This window comes from Macrobrachium rosenbergii, chromosome 16, assembly GCF_040412425.1.
Source record: "Macrobrachium rosenbergii isolate ZJJX-2024 chromosome 16, ASM4041242v1, whole genome shotgun sequence".
NCBI lineage: Eukaryota > Metazoa > Arthropoda > Malacostraca > Decapoda > Palaemonidae > Macrobrachium > Macrobrachium rosenbergii.
Genome location: NC_089756.1, coordinates 22,629,291 through 22,652,469, shown reverse-complemented (window position 1 = coordinate 22,652,469; position 23,179 = coordinate 22,629,291). Strand labels below are relative to the sequence as shown.

Sequence of the window (23,179 nt, the reverse complement as noted above, 5' to 3'; positions counted from 1 at the left end):
GTATTGTGTGGATCTTCGTCCAGGTACCCAGGCTGTTTCAACCTCTGACTACCTGGATATGACATATCTGTAAATTCCTCAAATTCCAAAGATGATTTTAAGCAATGTATCCAACTTTGATGACCTGATGAGACTTTTTTGGAATGATATATTTTTAAATTGCTCACTTAGGAGATTTCATTGGGTGACACAGCATTTTAGAGAAACGCGAAAATAATCATTCGCAAAAATTCTCTCACCTTTACCCAGCTTTCAATATGGCGTCGTTTGTAAACTGTTGACACACTGGTGTCGACGTAAGAAGGCAAGTGTTTACCATCAAAGACCAATGAAACTTTGCGTTTCTTCACATAATCGAAAGACCGAAAGGTAAGTGATGGCGATGTGAATATCACTGTGTGACTCAAACCATCTGATAATAAACGTCTGGAGATTTTGTGGGACATTATGACGAATCTTAGGGAATTTCGTGGGGCATTATTGTGTAATGACATTCCCTGGGGTCCGTATTATTTTCCTTGTCAAATGTAGAATATCGTAGCGTTTGTATAGTGCGTCTGACGGCGAAAATGATCAGATTGTGAGTTTTTCTCGTTCACTGTGGGCGTTGAAGTCTCCAGAAGATGGAGGGAACTCAGGCTCTTTCGCGATAATTTGTGTGAATCGGGTCAGTGTTGTTTTGGGCGGCGCTGGTATGCCCTGTGTAGCCCACCTTAGTGTGTAGACAGTGTAGTGACTGCACAGTGTTGTGCTGCGTGTGACTGAATCAGGATATTCAAGCCAAGGTGATGTTCTACCCGTTTTAGAGTGCTGATAGGATTAGCATAATTGAGAAGTGAACTTGGATAACAATGGATAACCCTCAGCGGATACGTCATGCTCGGCATAGCCTATAGCACGTGAAATGGGTACCCTACGAAGCCTAGGCAGTGTTTTAAGACATATTTGGATAACGATTTTAATTATATATATGGAAAAGAATGGTAAGTTTGTATAGCTAATGCATATTGTAATGCATGTCAAATGGTAATTGTTAATTACAGCGAAGCAACTTCTCTATTGGTTAATGGTAACTGTAATTATGAAAACGGTGCCCGATTGACAGCAAGTCCTAATTTCTGCATCGTACCATATCCCAGCAATTAGCCTGTTATTTACTTTTGGACTTGATACTCATAGAATTAAGGTAATTTTGTTTCTTGTTTCTGGAAAAATAAGAATGTTTTTTTGTAATGTCACCGAGTATTTTGCCAGTTATTGGCAGGTTCTAGGCAGAACAGCAACAGTAGACTATTAGACTGATGTTTGCAATAGGCACTCTCTTTTTTCCACTTAAATGGGATTTTAAAAATACCAAAGGTTGGTTAACTCCAAAATAAAGCAGTCCACTGTAGAGTGAATACTGCTCCAAGAATTTTAATCTTCTGGGTGGAGGGCAATAATTGATACCCTCATCTTGATTTTAAAAATATTCAGATCTATGAAATATAAACAATAGTTTTTCATATTATATGTGAAACATTTTAAAAAGTTGTTTTTATCAAGGTTGCTTTATATTGTTATATTAATATTTTAGGTTTAAACTCATATGTTGCAGCTGGGATTTTTTTTTTTATATTATGGCACTTAGTATCAGACTTTGAAGATAAAATTGTTTTTATTTATTATTGAACATTGTCCTGTTAATATTTTCTTGGTTTTGTTTGTTATAGATTTAATGAACTTTGGTAGAAATTGGGTAGAGCAAAATGTAGCTTCGATATTGTTGTTATTTTTCCTGTAGTAACTCGGGAAAATCCTAATTACAAAGCTGGGTGCTTTGATAAGATAGTGATGGTGAGATAAGCCATAAACCTTAAGGCAAAGTAGGTTGATGTAGGTTTGGTTATTTTGGGTTGGGTGCCCGTGTTTGCAATTTACGGTAGCCTATATGATATAACTTTAAATTTTAATGTTACTTGTTTTGAAAAGACTTTCAAACATTCTTTAATTCCATACCCATACCAATCTTTGGTATTTTTAAAATCCCATTTAAGTGGAAAAAAGAGAGTGCCTATTGCAAACATCAGTCTAATAGTCTACTGTTGCTGTTCTGCCTAGAACCTGCCAATAACTGGCAAAATACTCGGTGACATTACAAAAAAACATTCTTATTTTTCCAGAAACAAGAAACAAAATTACCTTAATTCTATGAGTATCAAGTCCAAATGGTAGAATGATGATCATTTGAGTTTGTTTCCATTGGGAATACTGTAAAAAGTCATATGAATAATAATTTGTTTCTGATAACAGTTTGGCACTTGCATCGTATTCTATATCCAGTTTTATTTGTTTTGAAAGCACTATGTTGCTTCGTAGAAATTCTTTGGAAAGTGTTAGCCACGAGTAGCGCTTTTGCGATTTTCTACCCACTTTCATAATAAGTGACTTTTTTAGTCAATAAAAATTTAACTTCAGATGAAGTTGCCAGATGTTTTCTGACTCCTTCCAATTTTCAACACCTGACATATAAAGTTTACCAGTGGTTGCCTTGTGTGTAAGATTTGGTGATGTCGAAGCCACAAAGAGGATAACTTCCATGGCAGTTAGGACTGAGAGCACAATGTTAAGTTGGGATGAATTTACTTCTCTTTATGATATATGGTGTTCTAGTTCAGGATAGAATGGGGGTTTACTCCCCCTTTCAGGTAGGATGTAGTTCTTTACAATGGGTAGTATCCAGTGTATTCAGATGTATTAGTTCGGTCAGGTGAGGTTAGGATGCATTCTTGTAATTGGTCTTGGTGTTTGGATTTTGATACCAATTGTAAGCATAAACCATGTGTTTCCCTGACTGTTTATCTTGTAGTTTTTACATTATAGACCATTCCTGTTTGTTCTTCAAGTTTTGGTTTTCCCCACCCTAAGAGAACCAATCATCCTCTTGATTCCTAATTGAGGAACTGAGGAAACAAAAACTAATGGTTTTCAGTAACAATATTCATCAGAAACATTTGTTACGTAAAATAAAGTTTAAAAATGTGTTTAGTCGGTGATAAATTAAAAGTATTTTGAGTATTACCAAATTTTTAAAATCTGTGACACCTCTAATGACATCTATAAAAGAAAAATATTGATTCATTGTGGGCACATTGTATGGTAAATGGTAGATCAAGTGTTTGACTTGAATTATTGTTAATGGTTTGTTTCCTAGTACTGTATAGCTTTTGAGACCCTCGAAATCTGTCCATCTATTATGTTCTTTGTTGGTTCTCTATATGTACTGAACTATGAGTTGTTAAACATATATTGTAGTGAATTTTGAGTTGTTTGTACAAAATTACAATTACAATTAAAACACTTTCCTTTTTGTTTAGTGGAGCATCAGAGTTTCTCTTTACATGATTAGATCATAAACGAGTGCTCTCCAGTCTATTTTTTTATTTTTTATGTATATTCAGTTTTCTGCCAGAATTCTAGTCTGGTCTAGATCATCACCCATGCCCTTCCCATGTCCCGTTTGAATCTGACAGCAGTTGGGTATACAGTCAGCATTTCATGGCTGTGTTCAGTTGCAGAGTTGAATGTGGTTTTTCCCAAACATTCAGTCTTCACATGTTACATTAACAGCTGATGTATGAACACCCTGGTTCACATGTCACATTAACAACTGATGTATGAACACCCTGGTAGTTGACGTTGATCTGGCTATTTTGTCGTCGCTTTTTTAGTTTTAGATTTGTTTATGTAAGGCAGTGGCCCATTTTGTCTCACATCCAACGGGTCAAGACTACGCTTTCTGAAGGAAGCATAGCCCCAACAACTCCTTATGTTTGAATAATTTTTATCAATGCTCCTTATATGTGAATAATTTTTATCTATGCTCCATTGTAAGAAGAATGTTTTGGCTCCAGCAAAGGAAGATGAACCCCCTCTTGTTTTGAAGGAAGGGAGGGAGGGAGAAAAAGAGCGGTGGGATTAGGGAGACAGGCTTGCTTACTAATGTTTTTGTAATTTTGACAATGAAAATGGGGCCTCACTTGCCAGTATAGACCCATGTCTTATTACATGCAGTACCGGTATACATATTTACTCTGTGCTCTGGTTGTGGCTTTCAAATCCCCAATGTGCATTTGGCTTACAATTGTATTTTTAATTTTTACTGATAATTTTACATACTAGTGAGTTTATCGTTGTCACCGAAGAAAGATTATAGTTTAGTGTAAGGACGTAGTTTTATCCCATGTTTTTAATATTAAATGTAGTGTTATTGTTTGTATATCTTTTGATTAAATACCGTGGGAGTCGGAGATGATGTTACAACACCAAATCAGTGGAACATGTCAAGGGATCTTAACAGAATTTGTAAGTTCAGTTTAAATCTTCACCTCCTCGTGAGGTGGGGTTTGTTGGTGACCAGAAATGTGTTGTAATGGATATAAAGAGAACTTGAGAAGCGGACGAAGACGGCAATGCATTGTTCAGTGTGAACTTTTTTTTTTTTTTTTTGAAGGCGGGTTAGGTAGGGTTGCTCGATCGAAGACGCTTATCAGCGATAATTTCGTGTCACAACAATGACGCCGGAATGAGTAATGCGGAAAGAAAAACGAAATTGTAGTTCTGTAATTCCCTCTTTGACGGAAGTAGGTCGCTCTTGTTCGTTTGCTACGCAAGGTCGTAAATCGCTTAAAAACGCATCATTTGGGAACGAGCGCGGCTTTCGAGTCTTTCTCACCCATTACAGTTATTGGTTGTTTCCTCCCCTGCTTTCAGGAGTTTCCCATTCATTTGCTAGAGCTTGGAAGACAGAAGCTTTCTTTTCGCTCTTAAATTACGTAAATTATGGAAGTTGTTGAATGGGGGTCGAGTGTCGAATTATATGACAAGATTCGTCATTATCCGTCATGTTAATTCGCTTTGTGTAGCTAACCTAATGGTGACGTCTCGGTACGCTACAGCATTATTCTCTCTCTCTCTCTCTCTCTCTCTCTCTCTCTCTCTCTCTCTCTCTCTCTCTCTATATATATATATATATATATATATATATGTGTGTGTGTGTGTGTGTGTGTGTGTGTGTGTGTGTGTTGTGTGTGTGTGGAACGTGATGAATGTATAAATAAAGGCAAATGCCACGAAGTAAAATTGAAACAACGGAGTGGTTGCTAGTAAAGGGCCGTGTGTCGAAAGGCCTATAGCAACCACTCCGTTGTTTCGCTTTTCCGTTATGGCATTTGCCTTATATATATATATATATATATATATATATATATATATTGTGTGATTATATATACATAATGTATGTATGTATATACGCACCGAGAACTACCCTACTTGTAGGCCGGAGGGATTACCTCGTTGCGTCACATAAGAGGTTGAGAAGCGGAGTCTTCAGCGTGGAATGCAAGAGGTGGCGTGAAGAGGAAGGAAAGGGCCGCCAGGGAACGGGATCGATTTTTAGGGCCACGAGAAGGAAGAGGCGAGTCGTCGGAAGGAATCCACCATACCGGAGGATCCCCTAATGGCCCCCAAGGGCAGGAGAAGGAAGATTTTAACTTTCTCGTCCTGTACGGTGGCACCACGGCCTCTGGAGATCGTCCAAGGATCTGGAGGGAAAATGTGATCGCATTGGGGTTTTAACTAGCGAACTTTTTTAGACACGTGCAGTGATGGGCTGTTAATATTTTGTAATTAATCTTAATCATAGTTTCACTTTGAAATTAACAAAATCATGGTGATAGTTATTCCCACTCATATCATCATCGCCATCGTTGAGTTTATTTTTATAGTGAATGTAATTCATTTTTAATTTACAACGTCGTCATTTTTGTCACTAGTACCAACATAGTCATCGTCATTGATCATGTCTCATAGAATCAAATTGATCATTATTACTGTGACTTGAATGCCATCATAATTATAGTATAGTAAACATCATCTTAACCACCACTCTGGTTCCGTTTCTGGGGGTTCGGCAAGGCCATTTCTCATACCAAAAACTAGTGTTTTGGGGATGGAATTCAAAGAGATGACTCCCCATTCCTGGTGATTAACAAAGGGAAAAGTTTTATGAGTTTTGCTGGTTGATGTTAGTCTGTCACTGCCTTACGAGCGTATAGGACCAGTTTTCATTTCTAGGTTTCTGGAAAAGAAAACTATTGTGGCGGCTTTCTGTCCGTCCGCACTTTTTCTGTCCGCCCTCAGATCTTGAATAGTACTGGGGCTAGAGGGCTGCAGATTGGTATGTTGGTCATCCACCCTCCTATCATCAAACATAACAAATTGCAGCCCTGTAGCCTCGTTAGTTTTTATTTTATCTAAAGTTAAAGTCAGCCATAATCGTGCGTCTGACAACGCTTTAGGACAGGCAACCACCGGGCCGTGGCTGAAAGCTTAATGGGGCATGGCTCATACAGCATTATCCACTGTACAGAAAACTCGATTCGGCGCATATTTTACTTATTTTTTGTTAGTGTGGAATTTCAGTCATCTGAATATGTCACAGTTTCTTGCATTCCGGAAATGCAATCTTCAGGTCGTCATTACGGCTTGCATTCGGGAAATCCAGTCTTTCTGTCCCTCCCAACATTTGACAAGTCCAGGCTCCAGGTAGTCACCATTTCTTCTAGTCAGTAATCGATTTCCAGGTATCATGTATGGTAATATTTGTACATTCTGGAATTCCAGTGTTCCTGGTAATCACAAGATACGTGTACCTTCAGTAATTCTAGATAACTTTGTTTGGCGGTATTTTTACATTGTGAAATTATTCATGTATTCCTGGTGATCACAAGATACGTGTGCCCTTAGTAATCATAGGTATCTTTGTGTGACGATATTTTTACATTCTGGAATTCCCGTATTCCTGGTAATCACAAGATTCGTGTTCCCTTAGTAATTCTAGGTATCTGTTTGGCGGTATTTTTACATTCTGAAATTCCTTATTTTCTTGGTAGTCCCAATGATTCTGTGTCCAAGTTTCATTTGATTAACTGAGTCATAATTTTTTCCTAAGTCTTCCCAACGTCTCACAGGAGATTATTCGTCGTGGATTAGCGCAACGTAACATACTGAAAGCCCTGTAGATCAGGTTAAGTGGTTGTTTGGATAGTTTGAGAGGCCGCGCTCTGTTATAGCTTCTGGCTATAGCTGTTTACGCAAAGTACTCCGGGGTTTCGGTATGTTAGAATTTTTTTTTTCTCTCGTTACTCTTGTATGGAAAAGTAGTTCCTGCATGCCCCCCTCTCTCTCTCTCTCTCTCTCTCTCTCTCTCTCTCTCTCTCTCTCTCTCTCTCTCTCTCTCTCTCTATATATATATATATATATATATATATATAATATACATTATATATATATATATATAAATATATATATATAATATATATATAATGTATACATTATATATATATACTATCTACAGTTAAAATAGGTTCTGTTTTGATATATATATATATATATATATATATATATATATATATATATATATATATATATATATATATATATATATATATATATATATATATATATATATATGAACAGGCAGACATACAGTTGAAATAGGTTCTGTTTAACACTGTGTTAATGTGTTTTATTAATAATTTTATTAGAAGTCACTGTTTTGATGACTATATTGATATCTCCCTATTAATCAACAGAGTACAAGATGGGCATTAGATTAAAGGCGCCGAAATATAGAAACGATTCTCTTAATTGTCCACCACAGCCGATCACAACTTTCCAACGTACACGCGGGAGCTCATGCGATCTGCTAATTAGCCATCGCAGATGCTAATGCGATTGTCATCGTCGTGTTCACTAATTACTCGGGTGTGATTTGGTGAAAGGGAAAAACGGGTCAAAGCAATCCATATGCAAATAACATCGCCTTGGAAAAGGGTTTTCCGAGAGGTTAGCGCATCGTACAAATGCGTTTCAGGTTTATAGGGTCTGATGTTTAGTTGAAAACTGTTTTTAAGGTCGGGTATTTTGTAGAAAATTGTTTTGTAGCGGCCCCCGTGTGTCAGTCGGATCCAAGATGCGAACTGGTGGATGTTATTAAAAGAAAATTGAAGATTCGAGTTTCTGTTTTTGGTTTTAAAACAGCTTTTTCTCGACCGTTTTTCAGAAGATTCATATATATATATATATATATATATATATATATATATATATATATATATATATATATATATAATATATATATATATATATATATATATATAATATATATATATATATATATATATATATATATATATTATTGGCCATCTGTCTTCATTAATGTGACTGTATGCAATTGGTATAAATAAAGGCTAATATAAATTTCTCTCTCTCTCTCTCTCTCTCTCTCTCTCTCTCTCTCTCTCTCTCTCTCTCTCTCTCTCTCTCTCTCTCTCTCTCAAAACTTTTCGTCAGTCACACGAGTATCCGTTGGAAACCCTGTACCCAGTTAGGTTTCATTTCTGTGTTCGAGATTTGTTCAAATTGTTCAGCATCCTTTTAAGCACCTGATTTAGGAAGCAGTGTATCAGTGAAGCCAGAGTGGTTCACATCGTGAGTGAGTAACGGAAAAATTCTGTGAATTGGTGATTTCTACTCTAAACGGTTTTTTTGGGTCCCATTTTTTTTCTTACTATGGAGCAGGGATTGGTCAGCCTTGTAATTTGGCGCAAAATACGCCGAAAGGTCTACGACCTTTGAAGAAATAACTTAACCTAACGTAACATTCAGCTTGCTTTCTGTCTACTCGAGAGCAACACAATCTAAAAACTATATATTTTTCAAATACTGCAAAAATGTATTTTACTTGTTACTTGTTGACGGCTTATGTATGTCTCACACCACTTTCCCAAAGCGCCCGCGGGACCTCCATTATCAAATTAACAGTTTATTCATCAGATGTATTTGCTCACACTGCATATTCCACATTCACTGCTTGATATTCCTTATCATAGCATCGATTAAAAAAAAAAAAAAAAAGTCCCCGTAGGGGGTTAGTGCCGTCAGTGCACCTCATGCGGTGTAGTGTAGGCATTACTTAAGGGTCTTTGCAGCGTCCCTTCGGCCCCTAGCTGCAACCTTTTTCATTCCTTTTACTGTACCTTCGTACACATTTCTCTTTCTTCCACCTTACTGTCCACCCTCTCCTAACCATTGATTCATAGTGCAACTGCGAGGTTTTCCTCCTGTTACACCTTTCAAACCTTTTAACTCTCAATTTCCGTTTCAGCGCTGAATGGCCTTAGTTGCCCCAGTGCTTGGCATGTATGCCTAAAGTCTATAAATCTGTAAAAAAAAAAAGCTTTAAGTTTCTTTTTGAAAGACTTAAAATCCTCAATCTGCCTCAGCTCAAGAGGAAGCATGTTATATGATCTAGAAACTGCGTATTTAAAGGCTCTGGAGCCTTAGACTGAGGAACAACGCGGCTCTACCAGTCTGAAACCAGGTCGATTTATTGGTCGTATAAATCTGTACTAGGTCCCTCAAATATCGAGGAGAGCCGGTCTTAGCAACTTCCGCTAGATCTGTAATAGACTCGTCTTCGCCATCGTAGGTAGACTTTTGGCGTATCCTCCTTTTTGAAGCTGAATTCTTTTCATAGAATCTCATGGTAACTTTCACCATATATGGATGTGTTTTTAATAGCCACAGACACCTCTTGATTTCTTTTTGATTTCTTCACGCATTTTGGATACGCTTGACACCACAGAACCTTGAATCCGAAATGAAGAAACCTCAGCTCCCAGAGCAGAGGTGAGATTCAGTCCAAAGAGCAATAAACTCTAAATACTATACTACTTTACCTTTTGAGGTTGGGTCTTTTCCAGCGCCAGCAAAATATATCTGAATTCAAAACACACACACACACAACCAGTATTCATTGGTTTTAATATATATATATATATATATATATATATTATATATATATATATATATATATATATATATATATATATATATATATATATATATATATATATATATATTATATGTCTTGTGTGTGTGTATATATGAGTCTTTTCATATTAAGAATTCTCAGACACATTCCAAGTTAAATATGACCTAGTGTATACAGTAATATATAATGAGTAACCACTTTCTGTGCATGGGCACGCGTAAACGTATGTAATTCATATAACTGTTTATAAATATCAAATACTGTCCATGAAGTTTGGTATCAGTAGCAAAAACGTCACTTGTCAGAGCTGTACTTCGTCAGTGGGCGACGCTGTTTGTCATGTTTCATGACACTGCAGTATTTCCCAGCGTCTCCCAAGCCTTTGACCCGAGGGTTTGACCTCTAGAGCCTGGTTTCGATCTCTCTGAACTGCGTTTGCCATTGTTTGGAAGCCGAAGGTTGACAGACAAGCTGTAACGTGGGGGAAATGACGGAAGTACCGGAGAGCGCTCGTAATCTAGATTTGTGAGAAGGGTGGGGGAGGGAGTACCTAAAGTTACTTCCCTTTTTAGTTTTCCGTAAAAGAAAACTATTGTGCCGGCTTTGTCTGTCCGTCCGTACTTTTTCTGTCCTCCCTCAGATCTTAAAGTTCTTAAAAAACTACTGAGGCTAGAGGGCTGCAAATTTATATGTTGATCATCTACCCTACAATCATCAAACATACCAAATTGCAGCCGTCTAGCCTCAGCAGTTTCTTTTTTTATTTTATATAATGTTAAAGTTAGTCATAATCGTGCTTCTGGCAACTGTATAGGATAATGCCACCACCGGCCGTGGTTAAAGTTTCATGGGCCGCGGCTCATACAGCATTATACCGAGACCACCGAAAGATAGATCTATATTTGATGGCCTTGATTATACACTGTAACGGCTGTACAGAAAATTCGATTGCGCCGAAGAAACTTCGGCGCATTTTACTTGTTTATTAGATTTTCATTCTGCTGAGAGGTCGGTGTCTCCTTGTGTCTCCTTGCTTCCCTCCTGGACACTGTGCATCCGCCCCCGACCCCCACCCCTCTACGGGCACTGAATACCCCGTCCCCTCTTTCCTCTTTGGACCCGTCTCCCATTCTTTAAATACGATTTTGGGTTCTTCTTTCCCCGTATTATTTCCATTAACCCCCTTGCGTTTTTGGGCCAAGTTACCTTATCCACATTTGAGTTCCAATATTCCCTACTCTCTGAAATTTGATCTCCCCATCCCTCCCCCTCTCAAAGTAACATGACTACCTCCCCCTCCCCGCCCTTACTGGTCCCTCCAATATCCACGTCCCCTCCTGACAGGTCTCCCCTTTGCATTTGCTGACTTCCTCCTCCCCACCCTCCCTTTGGTCCCCGTCTCTGTTTGCTCTTCCTTTATAGTCTGTCAGGCAGTAGTTTTTAAGATAGCGTCATCTTAAGGGATAGGCGCAAGAAAATTCGCGTGTCAATTTAGTGAACTTAAAGTTACAATGGAAGCCAATCGCAAAACAGAATACATACTGTGTGTGTGTGTGTGTGTGTGTGTGTGTGTGTGTATGTAGAGAGAGAGAGAGAGAGAGAGAGCGAGATTGTGTTTAATTCTTCCGTGCGTTAATGTCGTCTCTAAAATTACCGAAGCCAGCCGTACCACGTACTCATAAGAGAGATGCTAGTCGGAGATCTTTGTACAAACATGCAGATTGTCATACGCATATGCCTCCTGAATCATACGTAATCGCATCGGTAGTATAGACCAGACAGGCGTCTTGAGGGTGGGTGGAGACGTGGTTTAGGGTAGGGGTGTTGGGGGTTTGGGGGTGTTTGGGTAAACGTCGCGAACAATGCCCCTTCGCCGCAAATAACTGGCAGTTCGTGGCACAGTGAGCGAAGATGGCTAGACCGCCATCGCTGTCAAAGAACCATACGGACTTCCCGTCGTTAAAGAACGCGACCAGAGACTTCCTGGAGCGACCCAGATCTTGTTTGCAGGATGCAGGGGTCTCTTTTGAATTTGTAACAGAGACATGTTCGTTGCGCAGTGTCTCCTAGACCTACTATTTGCATTGCGCAGTAGTGTCGCCTCAAGTGTTGTTTTGACATCGTGAACGATGGTCACGTTGCTGGGCAAGAAAGTCGCGTTACCTATTTAGGTGTCTTGCCTCAAATGATTACAGTCTGTTTTTGTTTTATTGTAATTCATTTAATATGTTGAATAATTTCCATTGTTAGCTAATCTTGGCCTACCTTGAAAATAGAAGACTTGAAGCATGCGGGCTTTTATACACAGTAACTTACCCGTGTTAAAACGTGTGTGCGTTTTGTAATTTTGAAAAGAAATCAGTATTTTTTATACAAATGTTTACGTACATTTTTAAATCCGTTTTGTGTAATCCTTCGACAGTAAAAAGAAGTTAGTCATAATTCTCTCTCTCTCAGATTAAAAATGGACGAAGTGTCATCCAAAAAGTATTTATAAAATAGTTATTACTTTGTAGCAGTTAATGGTACTGTCTGTTCTGTTTTGGAAGACAGTGTTTTGTGTAGTTTTTTTTGTTTTTTTTTGTTTAATGTCTCCATGTTTATGTTTTCTTGAAGTAAAGAATTGGCTTAAATAACTAGGATACTTGGCATTTTTAGGATTGACGTACAATAGGAAATAAGATGCATTCATGTCTTGCATTGATTTAGATTTTATATTCATTTTTGCATGATGTTTTGTTGTAGAAAACAGATATCAGCTCCACCTGTAGGCCTGAAGTAATCCTGAATAACAAAAGATCATTAACAAAACAAGTAACATAGCTTGTCCAGCTATGTCTGCTCATATATCAGGAACAAGATCGAGGTCCTTGGATACCTCTGAGTCTGTAGATATATCTGAACTTGCAAAGAAGTTTTAAAGCGCTAAGTCTGCAAGTTGTTTTTTAAGCAATTGTCTCGACTAAGAAACGCATTAGACAGAAAGCACCATTGGATGCATAGGCCTATACTGTCTTTTCAGCAGAAAAAAAATGTTCCTAATTGTTACATTTTGTTCAGTAGTTACATACTGCCTTTTCAGTACATTTTGTATATTGGGCACATTTTGCCCATTTTTCACAATTTGTCCATTTGGTACGTTTATCCATTGGGTATGTTTTGTTCATCAGTACGTTTTGTGTAATGGGTACTTTTTCACCATTGTGTATTCAATGTTCTATTCATTTTGGTATAGAGTACGTTAGCCTGTATAGTAATTTAACCTGTTAAGTACCTTCATTTTGGCTATTGATTACATTTGCTCCACTTGGTTAATACTAAATTCTCCATAAGGTACGTTTTGTTCATTGGCTATACACTTCATCCATTTAATACATTCTATCCATTGATTACGTTTTGCCAAGGGTGTATAAGTTCAGTTCATTGGGTACATCCTGTCCATTATAGGGACTTCCCCTTCCCCCCCAAGAAATAAATAAAAGTAAACAGAATGAGTGCTTCTCAAGGTTCAGAAATACTGTATCTACAATACAAAAATCTTTAATGGATTTAGACTGTTTCTGATATAACTTCAGTTACATTTGCACTTCTCTGCTGTAAGCCATGTCACTTGATGTGTATGTATTTTTGCATTCATGAATTGACATCTATCATAGGTATTAGTATGCCTTTTTGCAAAAGACAATATTCTCAAGCCCCTTTTTTGACAACCACGGTGAAAAGCCGACCAAACAGTTGCCATGATTGAATTACATCACAGATTCCAACCATGATGAAACGATGGGAACAGTCATTGCAATCAGTTGCAAAGGCGCACATACACACAAAGTTAAAGTTGGGAAAGCCAATCAAGTCATGCTTTTTTTTTGTCACCAGACGTTTTCCTGTATGTTTATAACTTTTTATGTGTTGTAGGGTCTTAATTGTAAAATCACTGAGATAGTCTGCTTTTTCAAACCAAGTAGGAAGCTTGAAATGAAAGTTTAAATTACAAAGTTTTTTAAATATGTCCCTTATTAGAAACGTACTTGGTAAGGAGCCCCAAATGTCATTGTGCATTCATAACTCAGTAAATTGTGAATGTTTTAGGCACATGTTTTTTGTTGTTGTTGTAAAGTACATATAAAGTCTACTTTGCAGATTCATTTTTATTGGTCAGGATTTTATTTCACTCCTGATACTTTCCTTGGTTAGAATTGATGTTACATTTTTATTTTGATTGCAGGTGGGGTGCCGGACACCAGTGGCAGCAGGATGTAAGCGTTGTCTAGCAATAGTACGATGGCCCAGGAGTTCCTTCCACTCTGTGATGTGCTCTTCAACATCATCTCATTGGCATCCTACTTCTGTGATGTGGTGTTTGATGTGGTCACCATCTACACATTGTATGACCAGCAAGAGGTGGTATGGTTCACATTGTCCTTATCGTGCGTTCTTCTCTCTCTCGTTGTTTGCCAGCTGTGTTCTCTCAAATGGTATCTCTCCAGTCTTAGGAAGGACTTGGCCAAGAAGGATTGTGATTTGGGCCTCATGATTCTTTTGCACTTGTTTCAAGGGGGTGTTCTGTGGCGTTACTTCAAGCTTTTCATTCCTGTGGACCTTCGTTATGTGAAGCATGAAGTTCGGGACTTGTGCATGCTGCGGCTCATACACGCCTTTTGTGAAGCTGCCCCCATGTTGCTCATTCAGCTGTACCTTATTTGGCGGAAGCCTTCTCTGTCAGACTTGACAGACCTCAATATTGTCTCAACTGCTCTCTCTTTATTTAGTGTTTGTTGGGCGCTCGCTTCCTTCAATAAGAATGTGAGGCGCCACAATGTTCATCGTTTGGTTTTGACCTGGTTGGGTGTCATATTCCAGTTTTTCTGGCGTTTGGGAACAATAACGTCACGGTCTCTGGCTCTGACTGTATACGCCACGCTGTACGGGTATTGGGTTTTCCTTGTCATTTTCTTGCATTGGATATCAATGTTCCTTTGGCTTATATCCCCCAAAAATGTTTTCCATGGTGAAAGGATGCCCATGATAAGAAAGGTGCTGTTTTCCATGTTGATAGCATTTTGTTACATCTTCTGCTACATAAATCTCCAAGAAATTAATGCTCGTCAGAAGATGGTTGCTTTCTACATAACTATGTTGTTAGAAAACACACTTCTTGTAGCAGTTTGGCTAGGGGGCTTAAGAACGACGCCATGGTATCAGTATCCTGTGGCAGCTCTGGTTTTCATAGCATTTGGGTTTGGAGTTGTGTTTATGATTTTCTACTATCAACATTTCCATGTGAAACGTTTAAAGCACAATTATGCCATCTCATCATCTATAAATACATATTCATCTTGTACAGGTGAGTACCATAAAGTCTTTAGTTTTTACTGTATATCATGCATTACATCTTGTATATGTTGAGCAGAAATGAATTATTTTACTGTAAAGCTTTGTATTTCATACTGGAGATTAGTTGCTTTTTTCTAAGTAAAATAAGATTTTTTAAATACATTAAAAATTTCATAGTTTTTCTACTCAGAAAATGAAAGTACTGTAATTTTGGTGAGTAATCAGTTTCTGTTGAAACTATGAGCAAACATGACACTCCAGATTTAGAAATATGTATTTAAAGAAGTACTGTGCAGTACTATCTGTGTGTACTGCCAAAATGTTTATGACAAATTGGGGGGAAGACTCAGCAAATAGTCATGAGGTATTAAAGCACAAGAAAACAAAGTATGGGAAGGCACAATATGATCATATTTGCCTATAAAGAAGTGATAATGCTACTTGATTTCTCTTTTGTACAAAATGTTCCTTGATACTTGTTTCTGTAATTGTAGTCAAAAGATGAAGTATTTTGGGTCCGGCCATTCCCAAGTAAATAGCACATCTCAGCTGTTTTCTGATTTGTTTTCCAGGCTGTCAGCTTGGCCAGTGTACTGACAAGAGTCATCGAATGCCGTTCCCATATTACCTGAATGAGCTTTCCGCAAGTGACAACAGCACCATTGCTTCCAATGCTCAGCAAAATGGTGGTGGTGGTGGTGGTGCAAAGCTCAATAATTTAGCAACAAGTGAAACTCGGGAGCATCAGCTCCATCCTCATATGTACAACCCAGATGGCTTGCACGCCCCAGGGGTTTTCAACTGTCGATTCAATCCAGTTATTAAGAGGAAGAAAAAGAAACCTACTAGCTTCGTTCCTCCTCCCGTTCCAGTGATTCCTTCTCTAGCAGTACCAAATAACAATGGTCGCACTGTACCATTCTGGAAGCGACCTTTACCTCAGTCTCTCTCTAGTGATCATGAAGGTAGCATTGGATCAAGGGTTAATATCCAGCAGAAATTGCAGGAGAAGAAACAGCAACAGATCGCAGAGCTACGTCAAATAGAGGAAGAGATTAAGGCTGGAAAGTTGAAGCGACCTCATCCTAGTGATATTTCAGAATCTGGAACCTTGAGGCAGCCAATTCCCAGATCCAAAAAACAACCTTGGCTGAAGCCAGAACCCCTCGATTATACATACTTAGTAGTAGAGCCATCAGCAGCTCCTGTACCTGCTCCAGCGCATCGCAAGCAGCGTTCCCAAACACCAGAGATCCTTCTTGCTCCTCACTATTTGGACAACACAAGAATATACTATGACTATCAGGATCCTCGCTGGAAGTATGGCAACAATTATCACCTGCCTTCAGATGACATGAGTGGATCCAGTCACTCCAAGCCTTCTATCAAGAGAAGGAATCGTAAGGCTGATAAAAATGCTGATAACAGAGATAAAGTAATTTATAAGTCTTATAGAATACCATCTGATCTTGACAGTCAGATATCCCTTCCAAGATCATACACACTCCCAAGAGAATTCAAATATTACCGCAGACCTAAGTCAAGAAAAGCTATTAGAACTGACCATTTTATGGCTTCAACCAATTCTAGTGATGGTGAGTAAGAAGAAAGCACAGCAATTTGCAGTTTAAGTTCTTTAAAATGATAGCAAAATAAGTATAGATTTCGGGTCAGGTTGTACTAGTATAAATGTTATATGTATGTGATATTGAGCCTAAAAAGCAGTTTAATATTGATGCTATTGACATTCATATTATGTCTCGTGATCATTGTAATCCTAATGAATTATGTTAGTGGTCATTTCCAGTTGACAAACCATCCCCAAATACCATATTAGAAATTTTTTTTTTCTTGTGTGTTTAGACCCCTACAAACAGTTTGCCCTCTTTCTTCCTTACCTCCCCTTTTATGTCTTGAATGGCATCCTGTACTTTGCCATTTTGCAGAAATTGGCATAGATAACGTTTTAGCACCCCCATTACAATAATATTTTCCTTTTGCTCTTGGAGTAAACGTTTCCTCGTGCTGTGGCTGCGTTCCTCTTATTTCCATAAATGAGTGAACATGCAAAATGATTAATAATATCCTTCCAGTCTGTAGCTTTTCATAAAATGCCATTGGAAGGCTTTCTTAGTTTCTGAAGTTACCCTAATTGCAAATGGAAGAGGAACAAAAGAAATTTTTTCCCAATATGCACATTTTTGTCACTACTATTATTTTCCATGTTAAATACTTTGAAATCTGTGCCATTCATTCAGTTTGTGCCCTTTCTTCATACTTTTCCTTGCACACTATTTTTCTTAACTGTTTCATTTGCTTCAGCCGTTTCATAAATCATAGAGTGGTATATCCAAAGTAACCAAGAAGATAAAGTAAATATTCAAAGATTATTTACTTTATCCTTGTATATGGAGAAAGTTGACTTTTCCAGTGCTAAGCCAGTTTTTGTTACAAAAACTTCTATTGGTATTTTTTTTTAACATTTGAAATATTTTTTTTTTTTTTTTTTGCATATTGGCTGAATTGTTGTCCACACATCTTGACTTTCTTAGGGTCATTAATTGAATATTACTGTGAAAGAATATGTGAAGTTATATTTAAGAGATCTTGCTCAGTATACTTGTCTGACTTTCTCAAATGTATTTCTGACTGTTGCCGTAGACTCCTTTTAATCGTATTTAAATTTTTTAGTATTGATTTGCCTTGGAAGGTAATTCCAAGGTGGAATTTTGTGCCTGAACAGTTGTGAATTGTTATTGTTATTTTTTTTTTTAAGTACTTTAATTAGATCATTGAGTCAAATTTATAGATTCTTACAGGACCCTCTTGTAGTATTTATTCGTAGGCTTACCCAGCGGTTACTTTACAACCTCCAAGTTTGACATTCTTTATTACATGCTGTATGAAAAGTCATTTTTATTTACTTGCTTTCAAGAAAGCTCATATCTTTTTTCCTTGCAGGTGATGTTGACTCATGTGATGAAGGAGATTTGGAAGAAAGTCTTAGTCGTTTGAACAATGCTGTTCATTTCCATCTTAATCACAACCACCATCACCACTATCATCATCATAGTTTTGTTCACAACCATACCAACAACGTCACAGAATCCCCTCCTCATCCACAACATCCGTTAAGGGCTCGTATCCATGCAGCGTTTCACAGAAACTTGGCCAACACTCATGAAACAAAGTTGTGATTGGCCTGCTGCAATTTTCAGTTGGAATGGGAAGGTGTAGTTCAGTGACTCTCTTGAGACTTCTATACATGACATTGAATTGTATACAAAGTGCATTCAGATTTTCCTCGTGGAAAAGTATCGGCCAATACTTTTGATATGTTTTAAGTTCAACTTTAAGCAACTCAAAGGACACTCTAGTGGTCACCCTTTTTTTTAAAGGAAAATAGTTTTTTATTATTAGCCTGTATGTGCCATTATTTAAATTTATTTGAGTTTAGCTCATGAAGTGTGACATTGCATGTTTGGAAGACACTTGGCAGTAATAAAATTATGACATGATAAGTACAAAGATAAAAGTTGTGAGTATTTATTTCAAAGTGACACCAGGAGACATGATGTACTGTACTGTGTTCAGTGAAAAGTTAATAGTCAGTTATATGATAAGGATGTTGCTTGATAATGGACCATAAATTTCTGCATCTGTAGAAAATATCTAACAGCAGGCCTGTTGATTTTTTGTTATGTGCCAAAGACAGATTGGACCAAGCACATCCAAAATTGTTGGAATTAGTGGATAAGTGCCAATTTTAATGTTTTATAACCTCTTATAAAATATCAGAGAGCCAGAGATAGGATATTTGTTGAATATCTGTAACATTTTTATTGTTAAAAGTAATTTTTTTATATTTTAACAGTTTTCTTTATGAAGGTTAGAAACTATGACTATCGACTGAAAAATTATTGAAAATTTTTTAAGCATAATTGCAAGGCAGTTGGTTTGATAATATATTATCTTTGTATTTTAAGAGGGCGTTTTACTGAATATGGCAAATTACAGTAGCTATTTTCATATTTAATCCTTAATTTGTGAAATAGTTACTGGTGTGTGCTATTTGCTCATCACATGGCTCTTAATGATTTGACTCTTCAAAGTATAAGACTAAAGTTATAACAGTTGTTGAATAAGTTAACTTTACTAATCTTATACACTGTCATAACAAATCTGTTCTAAGTAGTCTTCCCACTGATTACTTCAAGTTTTAATTTCAAATTCCGAAGATGATACAGAATACATTGGATTAAAAAGAGGGACAGAAACATCAACCAATAGATCCAGTCATCACACCTCACTGCGATCTCTTACAGTTCGCCTTATACAAGAGCTGCCGTTTGTATAATTCCTAATCCATTTACTCAGGTATTTGTTGGCTCTAGAGCCCTAAAAGTTCTACAATAGATGGCATTAGTTTCTTTTAGTGTACCACACAGGCTGCTACAGTACTGCTCATGTTATTTGTTGATTGTTGTCTAAATTTTTTTAGGCACTGGGCTCTGCTCTGTTTTAACTCTAAAAATTATCACTCTTTGCAATTGCATTAGGCAAGCTGAAAATATTAATTTGTGATACAGTAATATATGTACATTGCATAATGTAAATCTGATTGAATGTCGTAATCGTTGTAGATGCATAGCTTGAGCACAAGCACAAAAATTCTGTCTCGCTCTTAAAAAGAGCCTGACGAGTAAGAGTGATATTGATCTAAAACAGATTAGAGCTGTTTTTCTTTTTGTCATGTGTTCATTTTATCTCTGTTGATGAACTTGGTTTTGATAAATGTTTGTGTCAAAGACATGGTCTATGGTTTGACATGTGGGATGCATTCATTTCCAAGAATAATTTGATTAAGCTCAAGTGAAAAATATTTGATTTATAATATTTTTTGGTAAAATATTTGGTCTGATTAAATTATAATAAATTCTGGCATTGAATTGAAACCAGAAATTGCTTGATCGAAGAGCTTCTGAAATTTGGGATGTCTTAGATACCTGTACAGTATTCCATGAAAACTTGAATGTTGTTGTGAAGTACAGTATAACCAGACCACTGGGTCTTATTATTAGATCCATAGGCTGGCTTGGAGGATAACCCCTTAAAGACACTCTTCCAAGCCCAAGGTGAAGTTAAAAAGTGTTGTGTGATGGTATACTGATTCCAAACCCAAGGTGAAGTTAAAAAATGTGGTGTGATGGTAGTATTTTGGTGGGATGTGTGTGCTGTGCTCAGTTTTAGGGTTGTATCTTTACATATATACTGACCAAAGCATTCCTGTACACTTTCATGGCAGGTTATTGTGGTGAATGTTGGAAAATTGAATAGATCTTATTTATTCTGTGCTGTAATGAAAATTTAAAGCCTGGAAGAATAATCTGCTGTCTTTAAAGCACCTTTTTTATGGACGGTACAGTATTTGGAGTTTGACTGTTGACTGTGTGGCAGTAGGATTTTTGGTTACTTCACAAAGGGAAATACAATAATGGATCATGATAAAGCTAATCATTTTCTTTAGCTATTAATAAGGATTAAAATATAAAGAAAATTCACCAAGATATTTTGTTAATTTTGCATTTTCAGCAAATCAAGTAAAATGTAGTTATTTTGGCACTTAATGTGGTTTTAGATTTGTTTTGTATTATTCAGTCCTTGAGTTATTGATTGTAATATAGTATATTTTGATGTATTGTACTAGTTAAATTCTCACTAAGCATGTAATATAGTATATTTTGATATAGTGTACTAGTTAACAAAGTCTCACTATGCATAGTAATTTGCAGGATACAGTTGACTTCAGAGCTTATATCCAGGGCTGTGATACTCTTCAATACTCATTGGTCTATCGACTGTAAGGTTAATTAGTTACTATTTTATACTCTAATTTTCTAAAAGCAACGAATGGCTTGTGATTTTAGTTCAGTATTAATCTCTATCAAAGTGAAGTTGGAATCTGTACGAGGTTTGATAAATTTGCGGGTAATGAACAGATGTGATGAAGACATTTTCAGTGTTTGATATATTTGTATTTTACAATTTGTCAGCTTGTTTAACTCCCGTAAATTTCAAGTCCCTAAGTAAACTGCAGCTGATTGTGGTATCTATGGTTTTGTCCTTTTCTTGCCATACTTTTTTTCTTTTATTTCCTTTTTTATTCTTTTTTTTTCCTGCCCCCTTACTCTGAAAAGTAATTGATTAACTATAGTGAAGTATATGTCAAGAGTAGTAGTTGAAAGCTTAGTTTTGATGGTTAATTGTTCTTGAACATGTGTAGGAAAATATGCTTTGTATCCAGTAGTGTAGCTGAAAGGTTCTTTTGATCAGGTGGGTTTGGATTGAGATGACAATACTCAAGAAATACTGTATAACATTTAATTCCAGTAGTCATCATTGTCTTCAAGAGTTCAAATTCATTTTGTAGTGATATGTACTTCACCAGAGATAGACCTGCCAAAACTGGTTAAGCCCCTAAAGAGGGAATAGAGTAGTAAAGATTTTACCAAGGCCAAAACTAACAAGTTTTAACATTTCTTCAAGCTAACAAAGGCAATGAAGTCTGGAAGGTTATTTAAATTGCTCTCTCAGTAGTAGTACCCTACTGTATACTAGTATTATTTCTGTTGATAATGATGTGTTCAGGTCACTAAATCACATAAACATTCCGGATCCCCTTTGGAGGCAACTTGTACCTTGTAGTATAAGCTCTTAATGTGCAATTTTAAATATATACTCAAATGGAAGTGTGATGTCTACTGTACTCTTAAAGGAGGTGAAAACTCAGAAACTAGAAAGATCATGTTCCACAAAGGACGTGAAAGTTCTGTTTTTGTTTGTGTTTAACATAAAGGGTTCTGAATGAATCTCCATATGTCACTCGGTGTGCATGTTTGTGTTGTACTCTTATGAATGGTATGTGCATGTTTGGTTTGTCAAGGTTGTTCCTGCCTTACGATCTATTTATGATAATCGAGACTTCTGCCGACATCAGCCAGAATATACAAGAGATAAGTCAATTCTTGCAAAAAATATTTGGAAAGAGTTAGAAAAATAGTGCACAAATAAGAGACTGTGTTTGTGTATGTATGTTTGACAGAGAAATTTCCACAATATTAATATTGTGAGTGGAAGGCAGTATACAATAATGGTACTGCACACACAAATATTTTCGTAAATACAGAGCTTGCAGTCATAGGTCAGGGAATGTCTGTGTGGAATAGTCAAGGGTTTATAGAAGTAAGAGTTCAGTACAGTGCGTGTAAACACATGACAAATAGAAGAAAAATCTTGTCTCTGGTTACAGCCATTACCCCCGTGTCATAGTCATATGTAATGTATTACATGTATGTGCAACAACTTTTATTTAATGTCTTATTTAATGCTCTGTAAACTAACAGGAATTTTATGTACCTTTTTGTTCTTATTTTACCCTTGATTTATTTTTCTTATCTTGGGGACTGTGCATGTTGATTGTTGTAAATTCTTTCGTTGTAAATTTTGTTTCATTGTAAATATATAATTATTTTGATACGTGTCTTGAGCAGTTTCACGAAGTGAACAGCTGTTATGATGTAATTTAAATATATATAAACTATGAAAAGCTTTAGCATTTTTGTTTTATCCCCTCCTCTGCATGCTTTTCTTTGACTTAAGAGTACTGTATTATAAATTAGCTTAATGAGACCACAGTCATTTTGCGAGACTCTGGGATCTTGCGTGGGCATTGCTCCTGAATGAGGTAGCCAAAGAAGTATAAAATTTAGGTAGATCATGTAACGGGTATCCGGTATCTACAAGCTGTCTAACGAATTCAATTCTCTGACAGAAAGCAGTTTAGTTGGGAACAAGAAAATGTCGCTTTAAGAAGCGGAGCTGGTGTTGTAGGGGTAGGCTTAAGCTGCACACCTGACGTGAAGTGTACAATTGCGATGATTATCCAAGTGGTCGGTGTTTGCGCTATGT

The 23,179-nt window shown here is 37.0% G+C and overlaps 1 protein-coding gene across 2 annotated transcripts; it reads left to right on the top strand.

Moving 5' to 3' along the window:
* Window positions 1–22,821, top strand: LOC136847187 (uncharacterized). 2 transcript variants are annotated; one of them, XM_067118624.1, is made up of 4 exons: window positions 1–369; window positions 14,103–15,221; window positions 15,784–16,806; window positions 18,173–22,821. In XM_067118624.1, the coding sequence occupies exons 2-4, from the start codon at window positions 14,159–14,161 to the stop codon at window positions 18,406–18,408; spliced, it is 2,322 nt and encodes a 773-aa protein (XP_066974725.1). In that variant the 5' UTR covers window positions 1–369; window positions 14,103–14,158; the 3' UTR covers window positions 18,409–22,821. The 2 variants fall into 2 exon arrangements, with proteins under 2 accessions (XP_066974725.1, XP_066974726.1); XM_067118625.1 differs by lacking the exon at window positions 1–369 and adding an exon at window positions 671–983.
* Window positions 22,822–23,179: the final 358 nt, after the last annotated feature.

What these genes read in the sequence shown, in the direction of transcription:
- LOC136847187 (XM_067118624.1), top strand. Translation starts at nt 14,159, where the DNA reads ATGGCCCAGGAGTTCCTTCCACTCTGTGATGTGCTCTTCAACATCATC. An exon ending in TACATATTCATCTTGTACAG is followed by an intron (nt 15,222 to 15,783) that starts GTGAGTACCATA and finishes TTTGTTTTCCAG; the next exon opens with GCTGTCAGCTTGGCCAGTGT. An exon ending in TTCAACCAATTCTAGTGATG is followed by an intron (nt 16,807 to 18,172) that starts GTGAGTAAGAAG and finishes TTTTCCTTGCAG; the next exon opens with GTGATGTTGACTCATGTGAT.